This window comes from Sminthopsis crassicaudata, chromosome 3 (assembly GCF_048593235.1).
Source record: "Sminthopsis crassicaudata isolate SCR6 chromosome 3, ASM4859323v1, whole genome shotgun sequence".
Classification (NCBI taxonomy): Eukaryota; Metazoa; Chordata; class Mammalia; order Dasyuromorphia; family Dasyuridae; genus Sminthopsis; species Sminthopsis crassicaudata.
Genome location: NC_133619.1, coordinates 483288156 through 483304633, shown reverse-complemented (window position 1 = coordinate 483304633; position 16478 = coordinate 483288156). Strand labels below are relative to the sequence as shown.

Genomic DNA, 16478 nt, shown 5'->3' with positions numbered 1-16478 from the left:
AACTAAATAGTGTATTGACAGTAATTTTTAAGTGGTATGGTAGATAGATGTTACCCTTATAGATATAAATAGATAACAGTATAAGAGGTAACACTCTAATGCAACTTTCTTGCTAATATTGAGCATATTTGATACAGAATTAGATATTAACTGTTAAAGAAAAACCCTCCTACAATCAATCTGGTAAACATTTTTGATTGTATTTAAGCAGTTTACAGATAACAGGCCTGTTCACTGAGCCCTATTTAGCTTTTCCGTTTTATTGTAGGTCAGCCAAAAATTTGATGATATAGTCTTGTCAGTCTGGAATTCATTTCTAGCCCCAAAACATGATGAGAAATCAGAACAAGCCTTTAGTTAAAAAGTGGTTGGTGTCAGGAAAACCTAGTTGTAATATATTACTTATAAACACCTATAAAAATAAAATACACTTTTTTCCAAGGTATTTTTGATTAAAATCAACTAGATTTACAGTCATGATTTAAATTGAACCCAAAAAAATCAATTTAATTTTTTCTATAAAACCTATTTGTTTTCCATGTAAAAGTAATGCATTAATAGTAATAGCTTCTATTTGTGTCATAACAATGTTTTCTTTCTTTCATCTAATGCATTCACAACCTAAAATATATTAATGGAAAAAGTAACACTATTCCTTTCAGGATTAAAAAAAAAAAAGGAAAAAAGAGAGGGGAAGAGTGCATAAAATTGGTGCCATGTTCAGAGCTCAATATTTTAAATTCCTGAGGTTTATTTGGCTGAATTAATATACCTACGTATATTTGATAAAAATGGAAATGTCTGTCTTGTTCAAATAATTTCATACACTACATAAAAGTATTCACAATTTCTATATTCCTTCATAATTTAAATGAACCATTTCAAAGGTCCTCTTTTGATATGATAATGTCCTGTTACTATATAGCATGGCAAAAGTACCTCCTAAATTAAAATATTCAAATAGAGGAGTGAAGTCTTTGGGAAATTAAATGAGTGATTACATAAACTTTGCTTTACTAAATAACTATGATTATTCAAGTCTATTCTTCAGCTGACTGTATAAAATAAAATTATCTTTGTAGTTGCTGACCAGAGTTGCTTACCTAATGGCCTAAGGCCAGATATAGTGATTTCTTAAAGTCCCAACCTTAAAAAATACCAGCATATATTATTGCTCTAAAATGTAAAGTGGAATCTTTCTAAAAACTAAACATCCATGTATTTAGCTTATAAAAAATATGTGTTCAAGTTATAAAATGTCAAAATAAAGTTTAAAGAAATGCCCTGAGTGGAATCAAATTCATCCTAGATAAAATTATTGTAAATGATATCTTATCCTTGAGTTGAGTTAAACAGAATGAGTTAATATCTACTTAAGTGGAATAGTTCTATTATCACAAAGATTCTCTGAAAGTCTTTCTCACATGGGCTTCATAAGGGATTAATCACATGCCTAGCCCCCAGTTCCACTCTTATCCCTACCCCCAGAGAGTATTAAGGAAGGCTCGAATTCTTCCTACAAAGATAGTGTGAGTTTTCCATCATTTTCTTTTCTCTAGAAGAAATCTGATCCCTTATATGTCTACTATAAGTTATAATTTACGAATAATGAACAAATATGCTTGATAAACTAGAAGAGAATTTACTGTATTGTTGAGATGCATAAGTTCGAGATCTTACCATATTCAATTGGTAAGATTAATACTTAAGCAGTCCTTTATAAGTAGCTCCCTTTTTAGCCTCCTTATTCCTATACTCCTAATCCATAAGGTGATTGTCTTTTCTTTATAAAATATACTTCCTACTTCCATCCCTATATCTGGGATGAGCTCTAGTCATCAGCTCCATCAGGTTCTAAGGAAACTGGGTTTTTTAAACTTTGGTACAAGGTCTAAGGATAATGCTAAATAATGAAGAAAAGGAATTGACTATCATGCAGACATCCAAAAATTATGGGTGGATAGTCCTATTCAAATATGAATCATTTAAGAAACATATCTTTGCTCTGATATTCATCTGTTCTCTTAGCCTGGAAGATGTCTCTATGGATTCTACCCATGAGAATTTTCCAACTAGAATTTTTTGTACATATGAATACTCCATGTTCTGTGCAACATGGCCCTTCTTGGGGATAAAGCCCCACCCTTCCACATGGGCAGAGTGTGTAATTTTCTTTCAAACAGCTGTGTTCTTTTAAATTATAGCTTCCTGGCACTGGCAGGGAAACAATGGAAGGCCAGACAATGGGGATTGTTGGTAGCAAAGAAGTCCACATCAGGGAAGCGATACATACAGGTTCAGCATTGATTCAGAAACTAAGGAGAGATTTTTACAACATAGATATCAATTCTGAGTTTTATAATTGTTATATAAGAAAAACCTAAGGCAATGCTTGTGGTTTTTTTGTTTTTGTTTTTGCCAAGGCAATTGGGGTCAAGTGACTTGCCTAGGATCATACATCTAGGAACTGTTAAGTGTCTGAGATCAAATTTGAACTCAGGCCCTCCTGACTTCAGGGCTGATGCTCTATTCACTGTGCCACCTAGCTGCCCGCAATGCTTGTTTTATATAGCATAATGCTGGTTGAAATAAAATGCTTGAAGAATTATCATTGGTAGTTGTAAAATCCAGGCTAGCTAAAGGGCTCAAAATCACCAGAGTCAGGATAAGCAAAAATCCTTGCCCCACATTGGGTGCCAAAATGAAAAGTTCTGTTGTCTCTAAATTGTGATCCTTCTCTGGGAGGAGATCTTCTTGGGGAGCTTCTGGAGGCAGCCTTGGCTTTAGTTCCTGTCAGAATGTCTCCAGCCAGCTTCAGTCTCTAGCTCCCTCTGAATCCAAAGCCTCCAGCCAGCACGAAGGTAGACATGGGAATGAATCAGACTCTGCCTCCAAGAGTGTGGGATTGTGAATTCAATCCTAGATGTGAATCTCCCAGAAGTCTATGAGCAGGCTTTTCCTTTAGACTTGTGAATCTGCTGGACTTGCGAATCCACTGAATCCTAACTCTGAATTTCCTCAAGCTTCCCCGAAGTTTTCCCCTTGACTCACATCAGACTGACTTCCCCACTTAATGTTGCCTCCTTATATCTTCCCAGAAAATGGGCTTGTGGGTACTCCATGGGCTTGTGGGAACTCCTTACAGAATCAATGAGTGAACTCCTTTAAAGGTGTAAACTCTTTTAAAGGTTTGAACTCCTTTAAAGGTATAAACTCCTTTAAAATTGTGAACCAAGTACATTACCTTGTAATCCTAACATCATTAGGAGTCTGATGTGAGTAGGGCAAGGACTTTTGCTTATCTTGACTCTAGCTGATTCTGAGACCTTCAGGGAGCTAGCCCAGACTTTACAGGTAGTTCAGTGCCATTTAGAAGGAAGTCTCTAAATGAGTTCTTCTCTGATGCTAATATTTTTATCAATGATTTGATGAAGGTGTAAACAATGCTTAGGAAATTTACAGGTGACCAAAGCTGGAAAGGATTTTAAAAGATCTTGACATGTTAGGATACTGGGTGAAATTCCATGGGTATTGTGATAAAATCTTATTGTTCAGCTTCTAAAGTCAAAAACAAGATGGGAGAAATATGACTAAAGAGAAATTTATTTACACACTGGAGGTTTTACTAGACTGAGATTCAATGAATCAACAAATAGTGAGCTATAATAAAAGGTAATGCAAAAAAGAGAATATTCTATTGTATTTTGCCTTGACCAGAGTACATGTGGAATATTCTGTTCACTTTGGGGTACTAACCACATAGTAAAATGGATATTGACAAATTAAAGAATGTTTAGAAGAAAGTGACCAAATGGCAATAGGCATTGAATTCATGTAATAGTATTAGATGAAAGAAATGGGATATTTAGCCTAGAAAAGGCAGAAGCTGGTGAGGTAAGGAGAGTATTTGAAAGTGAAAGAGGAATTAGACATGTTCTGCTTAGACTCAGAGTACAGAAATAAAATCAATGAGGGAAAGTTTCAAAGAGACAGATTTAGACATCATGTAAGAAAATCTTCCTAATGATTATTGTGATCTAAAAGTGGATTAGGCAGCTTGGTGATGCAGTGAAAAGTGAGACAATCTTGGAGTTAGGAGGATGATAGCTCAAATCCAGTCTCAGATACTTACTCAGATAATCCAGAACAATTCACTTAATCCTATTCAACTCAATTTTCTTATCTGTAAAATGAACTAAAGAAACAAAGTCTTTGCCAAGAAAATCCTAAAAGATGTCACAAAGAGTTGGACACAATTCAAATGGCTCAACACCAACAAAAATGAACTAGACTGTCATAGTAGGTGGTGCATTCCCCTTCACTTGAGAGTCTTCAAGAAAAGTCTGAAAGTCTGTATACCAAAGAGATAAAACAAAAAGATTGGAGGAGGTGCCGTTTGCACAAAAAAAAAAAAAAAAAAAAAAAAAAAAAATTATAACAGTTCTTTTTGTAGTAACTAAGAATTGGAAATCAAAGAGCTGCCCATAAATTGGGCAGTGACTAAACAATATATGACATATGATTGTGAAAGAATATAATTGTGCTATAAGAAATTATTACCAGTCAGATTTCAGAAAGGAAGGCCTGGAAATATTTACAGGAATATATACAGAATGAAGTAAGCAGAACCAGAAGAACATTATACACAATAATAGCAATATTGTTCAATGAAGAACTGGAAATGACTAAGCTATCCTCAGAAATACAATGATCCAAGACAATTCCAAAAGACTAATGATGAACCATATTATCCATCTCCATAGAAAGAACTGATATTGTCTGAGTATAGACTGAAGCATACTATTTTTCAGTCTCTTTCTTTGTTCCTTCTTTCCTTTATCTTTTTTTCTTTTTTCATTCGAGTCTTCCTATGCAAAATATCTGCTATAGAAATGTTGTACATGATTGCACATACATAACTTATATTGCTTACCATCTCAAGTGTAAAGGGCTGAAACTCTAAATAGGTACATAGGAATCAGACAATGGAACACTTAAGGCTAATTACCTATTGGACAATACCTATTAGCATATGTTTGGAAAAATGGCCCTTCTCACTATTCCATGCTGGCTTGATCTTTTGGTGTATACAGATAATCTTAGAAGGGATTAAAGGGTGGAGTGAGACAAGCCAGACTCACTTTGCAGGAGGACTAGGAGAAGGGAGGTTGGTGGAGAGCTTGTGGCAGTTTCATCCATCTCCTTTATTTCTCCCCCTAAAGACCAAGCCCTTTTGCTGATCCTGACTCTGGCTGACCCTGAGGCCTCCAGGGAGCTAGCCCGGCCTTTGCATTCAAGAGCAAGGGAAAAGAGAAAAGGGGGAAGTAGAATTTGGAACTCAATCAAAAGAATGTTTAAAAATTATTTTCACATATAAATGGGGGGAAATAAATATTATTAAATCTGGAAAGTTATTTGTCAGGTGTGATGTAAAGAGAATTCTTGGTGAAGCACAGCTTAGACTAAATGGCTCAATCCCTCTTCCAATTCTGGGATTCAAGAATAGCAGCATTTTTTAATTAAGAGTTTCAGAAAATGATGTGAATATAAAAAGTCCTAAATCATTGCCCTCTATGTAAGCAGGACTTCTTTTAAACCATCCTAAAATATAATTATATATCTTCTCTATAATTCAGAGAAGTCTATTTAATACTATGTCTTGCTAATGATTCACTGTCTTTATAATCAGATATTGGCATGTTGTAGTGCAGATTTATTTTCAGTGTTTCTTTGGAGAAAGGGAAAATGGTTATTGACACCCATACAGTAGTTTTTCATGATTGACATTAAGCCACTTATTCTGACTGAGAAACTCATTGAAGTCTATCTCTGAAATCCTATATTTTCACATATTATTATGTTCACAGACCAGTAATTGTTAAGAAAATGATATAAAATAAAGTCTGGTAAATAGTTGAAATTTTGGTCATTTCCATAAGCATCAATGTGGGAGAAAATTAGATACATATTCAGATTGTAAATTTGTATGTATTATTTCAAATCCTTCAGAATTCCTTACTGCTTTATAAATAGAGGGTAATTGCAAAAATCTTATAAAGATTTTTAAAATGAGTTTGCTTAAATTAAGCAGTTCAGCAATGATATAATTTAATTGTGGTTTGTAAAATTGAGAGTGCTGGGTACATTGATCTTATTCCCAGGAGCAAAATCAAAATCTCTGTGAATCCTCTGTGAATTGAATTGTATTCAATTAAGTTTGTCTTGAGGAAGTCTTAATTGTAGATATTAAATTGTAGAAAACAGGATCTCATGTCATTTTCAATTCATTTTGCTTCTGGAATGGAATCACCTAACTAATAAATAGCACATGGATTATTTCCAAACATTTTGCTCTTTTGCATCAGTGGAGTTGGAAACAGATGTTGCCAACTGTTGTTATTGTTAAACAACTTAAGTTGTTCTTATGCAGAATTAATTTGAGCTTTAATGAATGGCCCAGGCTGCCTTCTATGTCTTGGAAAGGAAGGGAATAAAGGCAGATGTAATCATTTAACCAATTATGGTCTAGATCTCTCTCTAAAAAGTTTTTCTCTGTTGCCTTTTCATGATGTGAAGGTGGTCCTGGGTTCTTACAGGCTGTGGTGATAGAATGAAAGTTCTGACAGCATCAATTATGATAGAAACGTTTACCACATGATAGCATGGGTAAAGTACTTGCCCTGGATTCAAATATCATTTCTTTTTTTTTTTTTTTTAATTTTTATTTTATTTTATAATTATAACATTTTTTTGACAGTACATATGCATGGGTAATTTTTTTACAACATTATCCCTTGCACTTACTTCTATTCAGATTTTTTCCCTTCCTCCCCCAACCCCCTCCCCCAGATGGCAAGCAGTCTTATATATGTTAAATATATTACAGTATATTCTAGATACAATATATGTGTGTGGAACCGAATTTTTTGTTGCACAGGAAGAATTGGATTCAGAAGGTAAAAATAACAGTTTACATTCATTTCCCAGTGTTCCTTTTCTGGATGTAGCTGGTTCTGTCCATTGGAATTGGATTAGCTCTTCTCTATGTTGAAGAAATCCACTTCCATCAGCATACATCCTCGTACAGTATCATTGTTGAAGTGTATAATGATCTTCTGGTTCTGCTCGTTTCACTCAGCATCAGTTGATGTAAGTCTCTCCAAGCCTCTCTGTATTTCTCCTGTTGGTCATTTCTTATAGAACAATAATATTCCATAACATTCATATACCATAGTTTACCCAACCATTCTCCAATTGATGGACATCCATTCATCTTCCAGCTTCTAGCCACTATGAAAAGGGCTGCCACAAACATTTTGGCACATACAGGTCCCTTTCCCTTCTTTAGTAGTTCCTTGGGGTATAAGCCCAGTAGTAGTATGGCTGGGTCTAAGGGTATGCACATTTTGATAACTTTTTGGGCATAATTCCAGATTGCTCTCCAGAATGGTTGGATTCTTTCACAACTCCACCAACAATGCATCAGTGTCCCAGTTTTCCCACAGCCCCTCCAACATTCATCATCATTTGTTCCTGTCATCTTAGCCAATCTGACAGGTGTGTAATGATACCTCAGAGTTGTCTTAATTTGCATTTCTCTGATCAATAGTGATTTGGAACACTGTTTCATATGAGTGGAAATAGTTTTAATTTCATCATCTGAAAATTGTCTGTTCATATCCTTTGACCATTTATCAATTGGAGAATGGCTTGATTTCTTATAAATTAAAGTCAATTCTCTGTATATTTTGGAGATGAGGCCTTTATCAGAACCTTTAACTGTAAAAATGTTTTCCCAATTTGTTACTTCCCTTCTAATCTTGTTTGCATTAGTTTTGTTTGTGCAGAAACTTTTTAATTTGGTGTAATCAAAATGTTCTATTTTGTGATCAATAATGGTCTCTAGTTCTCCCTTGGACACAAACTCCTTCCTCCTCCACAAGTCTGAGAGGTAAACCATCCCATGTTCCTCCAATTTATTTATGATTTCGTTCTTTATGCCTAAATCTTGGACCCATTTTGATCTAATCTTAGTATGTGGTGTTAAATGTGGGTCCATTCCTAGTTTCTGCCATACTAATTTCCAGTTTTCCCAGCAGTTTTTGTCAAATAATGAATTCTTATCCCAAAATTTGGGATCTTTGGGTTTGTCAAAGATTAGATTGCTATTTTTATTCACTATTTTGCCCTGTGAACCTAACCTATGCCACTGATCAACTAGTCTATTTCTTAGCCAATACCAAATGGTTTTGGTGACTGTTGCTTTATAATATAGCTTTAAATCAGGTACACTTAGACCACCTTCCTCTGACTTTTTTTTCATTAGTTCCCTTGCAATTCTCGACCTTTTATTCTTCCATATGAATTTTGTTGTTATTTTTTCTAGGTCATTAAAATAGTTTCTTGGGAGTCTGATTGGTATAGCACTAAATAAATAGATTAGTTTGGGGAGTATTGTCATCTTTATTATATTCGCTCGGCCTATCCAAGAACACTGAATGTCTTTCCAATTATTTAAATCTGACTTTATTTTTGTGGCAAGTGTTTTGTAATTTTGCTCATATAATTCCTGACTCTCCTTTGGTAGATATATTCCCAAATATTTTATACTATCGACTGTTATTTTGAATGGAATTTCTCTTTGTATCTCTTGCTGTTGGATTGTGTTGGTAATGTATAAAAATGCTGAGGATTTATGTGGATTTATTTTGTATCCTGCGACTTTGCTAAAATTCTGAATTATTTCTAATAGTTTTTTAGCAGAGTCTTTGGGGTTCTCTAAGTATACCATCATGTCATCTGCAAAAAGTGACAATTTGATTTCTTCATTTCCTACTCTAATTCCTTGGATCTCTTTCTCGGCTCTTATTGCCAAGGCTAGAGTTTCTAGTACTATATTGAATAGTAATGGTGATAGTGGGCAACCTTGTTTCACTCCTGATCTTACAGGGAAAGGTTCTAGTTTATCACCATTACATATGATGTTTACTGAAGGTTTTAAATATATGCTCCTTATTATTTTAAGGAATAGTCCGTTTATTCCTATACTCTCAAGCGTTTTTAGTAGGAATGGATGTTGGATTTTATCAAATGCCTTTTCTGCATCTATTGAGATGATCATATGGTTTTTATTAATTTGATTATTAATATGGTCAATTATACAATAGTTTTCCTAATATTAAACCAGCCCTGCATTCCTGGTATAAATCCCACTTGGTCATAGTGTATTATCCTGGGGATGATTTTTCTGAAGTCTATTTGCTAATATCTTATTTAAGATTTTAGCATCAATATTCATTAAGGAAATTGGTCTATAGTTTTCTTTCTCAGTTTTCGATCTACCTGGTTTAGGTATCAGTACCATGTCTGTGTCATAGAAGGAATTTGGTAGGACTCCTTCAATCCCTATTTTTTCAAATAGTTTACATAGCATTGGAGTTAGTTGTTCTTTAAATGTTTGGTAGAATTCACCTGTAAATCCATCTGGTCCTGGGGACTTTTTCTTAGGAAGTTGGTTAATAGCTTGGTCTATTTCTTTTTCTGAGATGGGACTATTTAGACTACTTACTTCTTCTTCTGTTAATCTGGGCAAGCTATATTTTTGAAGGTATTCTTCCATTTCATTTAAGTTATCGAATTTATCGGCATAAAGTTGAGCAAAGTAGCTCCTAACTATTGTTCTAATTTCCTCTTCATTAGTGGTGAGTTCACCCTTTTCATTTTCAAGATTATCAATTTGCTTTTTCTCTTTCCTTTTTTTAATCAGGTTTACTAAGGGTTTGTCTATTTTGTTGGTTTTTTCATAAAACCAACTCTTAGTTTTATTAATTAATTCAATAGTTTTTTTACTTTCAATTTTATTAATCTCACCTTTTATTTTTTGAATTTCAAGTTTTGTGTTTGTCTGGGGGTTTTTAATTTGTTCCTTTTCTAGCAATTTTAGTTGTAAACCCAATTCGTTGGCCCTCTCTTTCTCTATTTTATGCAAGTAGGCCTGTTGAGATATAAAACTTCCCCTTATTACTGCTTTGGCTGTATCCCACACATTTTGGTATGATGTCTCATTATTGTCATTTTCTTGGGTGAAGTTATTAATTATGTCTATGATTTGCTGTTTTACCCAATCATTCTTTAGTACAAGATTATTTAGTTTCCAATTATTTTTTGGTCTCTTTTCCCCTGGCTTTTTATTAAATGTTATTTTGATTGCATTATGGTCTGAAAAGGATGCATTTACTATTTCTGCCTTACTGCATTTGATTTTGAGGTTTTTATGCCCTAGTATATGATCAATTTTTGTATAGGTTCCATGAACTGCTGAGAAGAAAGTATATTCCTTTCTGTCTCCATTTAGCTTTCGTCAAAGATCTATCATATCAAACTTTTCTAGTATTCTATTTACCTCTTTGACTTCTTTCTTATTTATTTTGTGGTTTGATTTATCTAATTCTGAGAGTGCAAGGTTGAGATCTCCCGCTATTATAGTTTTGCTATCTATTTCCTCTTGCAGCTCTCTTAATTTCTCTTTTAAGAATTTAGATGCTGCACCACTTGGTGCATACATGTTCAATATTGATACCGCTTCTCTATTGATGCTTCCCTTTAGCAGGATATAATGCCCTTCCTTATCTCTTTTAATTAGATCAGTTTTTGTTTTTGCTTGATCTGAGATGAGGATGGCTACTCCTGCTTTTTTGGTTTTGCCTGAAGCATAATAGATTCTGCTCCACCCTTTTACTTTTAGTTTGAATGTCTCATCCTGTTTCAGGTGTGTTTCCTGTAAACAACATATAGTAGGATTCTGACTTTTAATCCAGTCTGCTAACTGCTTCCTCTTTATGAGGCAGTTTGCCCCATTCACATTTATGGTTAGAAGGACTAATTCTATATTGCTTGCCATCCTATTAACCCCTGCTTATGCTTTTCCCCTTTCCTTCCCTCTTACCCTCCTATCCAGTATTAAACTGGTGAACACCACTTGGTTTTCACAGCCCTCCCTTTTTAGGATCTCTCCCCCACCTTAAAGATCCTCCCCTTATTTTACCCCTTTTCCTCGAAATTACTGTATTCCTTTCCCCTTAGCTTACTCCTTCCCTTTCACTTTTCAATGAAGTGGAAGAAGTTTCACCATAAATCGAATATGTCTATTGATACACGCTATGTTCATCTCCCTCCTTTCTTTCTCTCAGATATAATAGGTTACCTTTGCCTCTTCATGAGATATAGTACCACCACTTTACACTTTTTTATGATATAATCTCCTTTCCACCTCTAGTTTCTAAGACAAATTGTACATATGTTCTTTACATTTTTTTTGACAGAAGTATAGTTCTTAAGATTTCTTTCGATTTCTTTATCATTTTATTTATCATTTCAAATATGGCCTTAGACACTTGACACTTATTTGCTATGTCATTAGTAAGACATAGTATGAAATAGACTTCTCTGAATTATAGAGAAAATATATAATTATATTAAGCAAATCATTTCATCCCAGTTGCCTCACCTAAAATAAGAAATGTTCAGTAGAGTCTTAGTGACAGAGTCAGTTTTCCAAAGACCAATCTGCTAGGTACTCCAATAGGATTCTGGCCAACTGATAATGAATTGGTCATGGCAACCCATAAAACCCATAAAACAAAGGAAAATACAAAATGGCCCCTTTCCACTTCTTTAATATCAATGAAAGAGTGGGGGGATGAGAGAGGGAAATGTAATGACCTTATTAGTACCCTGGATATCTTAGAGTCAGCCGGAATCAGGATAAGCAAAAGTCTTTATTCTTGGCCTTTTTGGGGTTGCCATCAGGGGAATAGATATAGGAATCTCCACACCTCCCTTCTCTTTCTCCACTTCCCAAAGAATGATCCCACTTCTTTAATATCAATGAAAGAGTGGGGGGATGAGAGAGGGAAATGTAATGACCTTATTAGTACCCTGGATATCTTAGAGTCAGCCAGAATCAGGATAAGCAAAAGTCTTTATTCTTGGCCTTTTTGGGGTTGCCATCAGGGGAATAGATATAGGAATCTCCACACCTCCCTTCTCTTTCTCCACTTCCCAAAGAATGATCCCACTTGCCCTCCCCTACCCTCTGATCTCTCTCATACTTCTCTGTCTACACCCCCAGATCCAGCCAGCACAGAATAGTTGGGCAGTGTTATTCTCCAAGCATATGCTAATAGAATATTGTCCAACTAGTAATTAGCTTTAAGTGCTTGGTTATCTAAGTGCATATGCTCAGTTCCAGCCCTTTACAGGGGAATGTAGAGGGTAGCAAGAATCACTAGATCTTAAGATTGTTAATAGACTCTAATTTAGCTGTTGGAACTATAAGGTTGAAGTCCTTGTCAAAAAACTAAATGAATGAAAAATGCTATTGAATGAAGTAAATTATAGTCATCCTATCATTCATGTTATACCTGAAACTTTAACAAAGGTATAAGTTGATGAAAAGATATCTCACACGTTCTCCTTGGAGAGTCAAATAAATAAATTGGTAAATCAGCTGATTTTCTTGTATATCCCAAAGCAATGGTAAACATTTCCTGGAATATTTAGTTATATCTTATTATGGTTCTCCTGATCAACAAACATCTAGGCAAGGATTTCTTAACTCTGTTTTGCATCATGAACCCCTTTGGCAGTCTGGTAAACCCATGCACTCCCTTCTCAAAATAAAATTTTAATACATAATATAAAATTTGTAATATAATAGCCCCTTGCTTTAAGTACTGGGGGTACAAAGACAAAACTGAAATACTCTCTGCTCTCAAAGTTTTGCTCATACATGGACAGACAATATACAATAATGACATACAAGATTAATATGAAATAATTTTTTTGAGTGGGTAGAGTACTAGCAATTGAAAAAATCAAGAAAGACTTCATGTAGAAGATACCATTTCTTTTTAGTCACCCTAGTTCACAAACTTGGCATCATTTTTAACTCCTCAATCTAAATCACCCTACATATATAGTCATTAAAGTTTATCATTTCTATCTCCACCCTTTTTTTGTACACTTATATGGTCACCACTTTCACTAATCCCCTTATCATCTTTTAGCCAGATTTCTTCCAAAACCACCTAATTGATTTCTCTGCCCCAATCCCTTCCCTCTAAGCTATCCTCTTGTTCAGTCATTTTCGATCAAATCCAACTCTTTGTAATCCCATTTGGGAATTTGGAATGGTTTGTAATTTTCATCTCCCCTCATTTTACAGATGAAGAAACAGAAGAAGGTTAGGTGATTTACCTAGGATCACATAGCTAGTAAATATCTGAGGTCAGATTTGAACTCAGAAAGAGGATCTTTCCTGACTCCAGGCTCAAAACCCTATCCAGTGCACCTCCAACCTACAAAATTCTCTTAACATTTGTCAAAGGGATTTTGCAAAAGTTCAAGTCTGACCATCTCACTCATATTTCTACTTTCTGTAGGTTAAAGTTTAAATCATTATATTTAACTTTTAAATCCCTTCACCTATCTGTCCTCAACCTTCCTTTCCAAATTTATTACATATCACCCCCCTGCCTATATTTTATGGTCCAACCAAATTGACTTTCTCATAGTTCCCTACTCATAACACCCTTTCTCATTCTGCACCCTTGTACTGGCTATGCTTTGTACCTGGAAATGTACCCACACACACACACACACACACACCTCTTCTCAGCCTCTTAGAATCCTTTTTTTTCATCAAAAATTTATAAAGGATTTTAATTCAGGTCTTCCTGATTCTAGGACAAGTACTATCTCTACTGTATCACCTAGCTGCCTCTATTATTATATCAATTATAAGCACTTTTCTTCTAAGTCTCTCTCTGTTTTCAGGCCTTTCTGGCCATGAGGCAAATAATAATTCATACCAGTTAAAAGCACAGGAAAGGAACAGATTACATTAACATTCATCAAATGTTTCTATTTGACTTTATGTTACAGAACATTACAGTTTCCGAAGACTTAAAAACAGATTATCACTCAGAGGACAATGGGTGGATATAAGAAGCCTGAAATACATAATGAATAAGTAATTCTGAAAAACAATAGGAGGAAAGAATGTTATTGAGGGAATGTATATAACAAAAAAGAAGATGGGCTAGTTCTATGGCTAAAGAGAGGAATAAACGGTTACTAGTCTGTGTGAGATGGGTATCCTAATCTTACCAGAAGAAAATAATTGCAGTGCCCAGCATATTCTTTGGAACTTCTTTCATGAAATTATGGGAAGCAAAAATAAAAGAGTCCCTCAGAATGTGCAGCAACTGAAGATGTGAGTTCTCCCTTGATAGAACCTCCTTTGATAGAGATGATATGAAAATATTGAGATCTCAAATCCATTTGAGTATTCCAGAAATAAACTAGATTTTAAAACTTTTTAAAATGGAGGGGAATTTTGAGTTAAGATTTTATTCTTTTTTTTTTTCCCTTTTCATTTTTTTTCCCCCTGAGGCTGGGGTTAAGTTACTTGCCCAGGGTCACACAGCTAGGAAGTGTTAAGTGTCTGAGACCAGATTTGAACTCTGGTCCTCCTGAATTCAAGGCTGGTGCTCTATCCACTGCGCCACCTAGCTGCCCCTTTTTTTTTTTTTTTTTTTTTTTTTTCCAAATACAGGCAAAGATAGTTTTCAACATTCACCTTTGTAAAATCTTGTTTTCCAAATTTTTCTCCCTCTTCCTCTCTTCTCCTAAACAGCAAGATTAAACATGTGCAATTCTTCTAAATATATTTCCATATTCATAATGCTGCACAAGAAAAATCAGATCAAAAGGTAAAAAAACCACAAGGAAGAAAAAAAAAAAAAAAGCCAAGCAATCAATATCAACAATTAAATGTGAAAATACATTTGATTTTGATTTTGAAGTCTTGATCCATATTCAGTCGTCTTAGTTCTCTTTTTGAATGTGGATAGCTCTTTCCGTCACAAGTCTATTAAAATTGCCTTGAGATTCCACATTTTTTATGAAAATTTAAAATAGGATTCAATTTTTTAATTGCATATTTCCTTTATGATATAAGTTTATTATTTCATTATTATTATTATTATTATTATTATTATTATTATTATTATCTTATGGTAAAGGAAATTGTCTTGCAAAAATACACCAAAAAAATAGATTTAGAATTAAATTTTGACTCCATCTTTGGCCAGGGCATATAAAAACTTGTAATGTGTTTAATCTTTTTAATTTTTAGAAATATGTGACAAGCATATTATATATTATTAACTTCTTATAAACCTCATTTTCATAATGAAATAACATTATGGTAAATTAAATTCTCTGCTACAGAAATATAAAATTATACTAACATATATGAACACAATTTAATATTTACAATAAAAATATTTTCTATCTGCTAATTATAAGCCATGGTAAATACTGTTTATCATATTTGGTTGGCCTCTTACCATATATAATTATAGCTTTTCAAGCATTTTTATCTCTTGATATCTTGCATTTGGTCTATTGGTTTTTATTAATAACTAATGAGAGGGTTTTTTTTTTCTTTTTCTGTAGCAGATGGTACGTGAACAGTACACTACAACAACACAAGGCACAAGCCTAGAGAGGCCAGAGAACCAGTATGTCTACAAAATTGGCATTTATGGCTGGAGGAAGCGCTGCCTCTACCTGTTTGTCCTTCTTCTACTTATCATCCTAGTTGTGAATTTTGCTCTGACAATTTGGATTCTTAAAGTCATGTGGTTTTCTCCAGTAAGTATCTTCTTTAATTTCCCATTTCTTTTTCGACTCCTTGGGACACTTTTTTCCTTTTGACTAGCACTTCATCTAGGTTGTATGTATACTAGCATCTGTCTCTGTTTTAGGTTTGTTCCTTTTTACTTCAGTGAGTACTTTTCAGTTCCTCTGAGATTTATACATATTACATTTCTCTTTTGCAGTTTTTATCTCACTATGAATTATAGATTTTTGTATGTCTTTTGTTAGTTTCTGATGGCAATCATGATTTTTCTTGTTGATTGAAACAGTTATGTTTCAAGGGTATTTTAGCCTTACCTTTTTTTCTATATTTAATTCATTTGCATTTAGATGTTGCCTGCTCACTTTCATAATTCTAATTTCTAATCAGCAGGTTTTCCACAATCCAAGATTTAAAAATTGATTTAGCTAATAAATTCCAAAGAGAATGCACACAGCTTTTTAAATATCTATATAATGTCAAAGAAGCCTAACCTAAATAACTCTATATTGTAGTACATACTAAAACTTTTATAATATTTAATTAAAGTAGTAATTTTAGTATAAAAGTTTAAAAATCTGTAAAAGGGAGTTTTAATCAGAAAATGGGAAAATGCTTCAAAAATATCATAGTTAAGGTAATTTGTTCCTAACACATATTCTATGATCTGATAATAAGACAAATGGATTTTTCATTTAAAAAAATAGCTTTTCTCTATTCTTGCTATTCATTAAAGTCATTCAGCTTTTTCTTGTTCTTGTTCTTGTTCTTG

At 34.0% G+C, this 16478-nt stretch overlaps 1 protein-coding gene across 5 annotated transcripts in view; it reads left to right on the top strand.

Moving 5' to 3' along the window:
- SGCG (sarcoglycan gamma) overlaps positions 1–16478 on the top strand; it is a 307721-nt gene that overhangs the window by 93918 nt on the left and 197325 nt on the right. For 3 of the 5 annotated variants that reach the window (XM_074303664.1, XM_074303666.1, XM_074303667.1), the window contains exon 2: positions 15523–15720. In XM_074303664.1, the coding sequence (XP_074159765.1) occupies positions 15523–15720 (198 nt within the window). The remainder of the gene's footprint in view (positions 1–15522; positions 15721–16478) is intronic. The other 2 variants (XM_074303665.1, XM_074303668.1) reach the window with 1 other exon arrangement.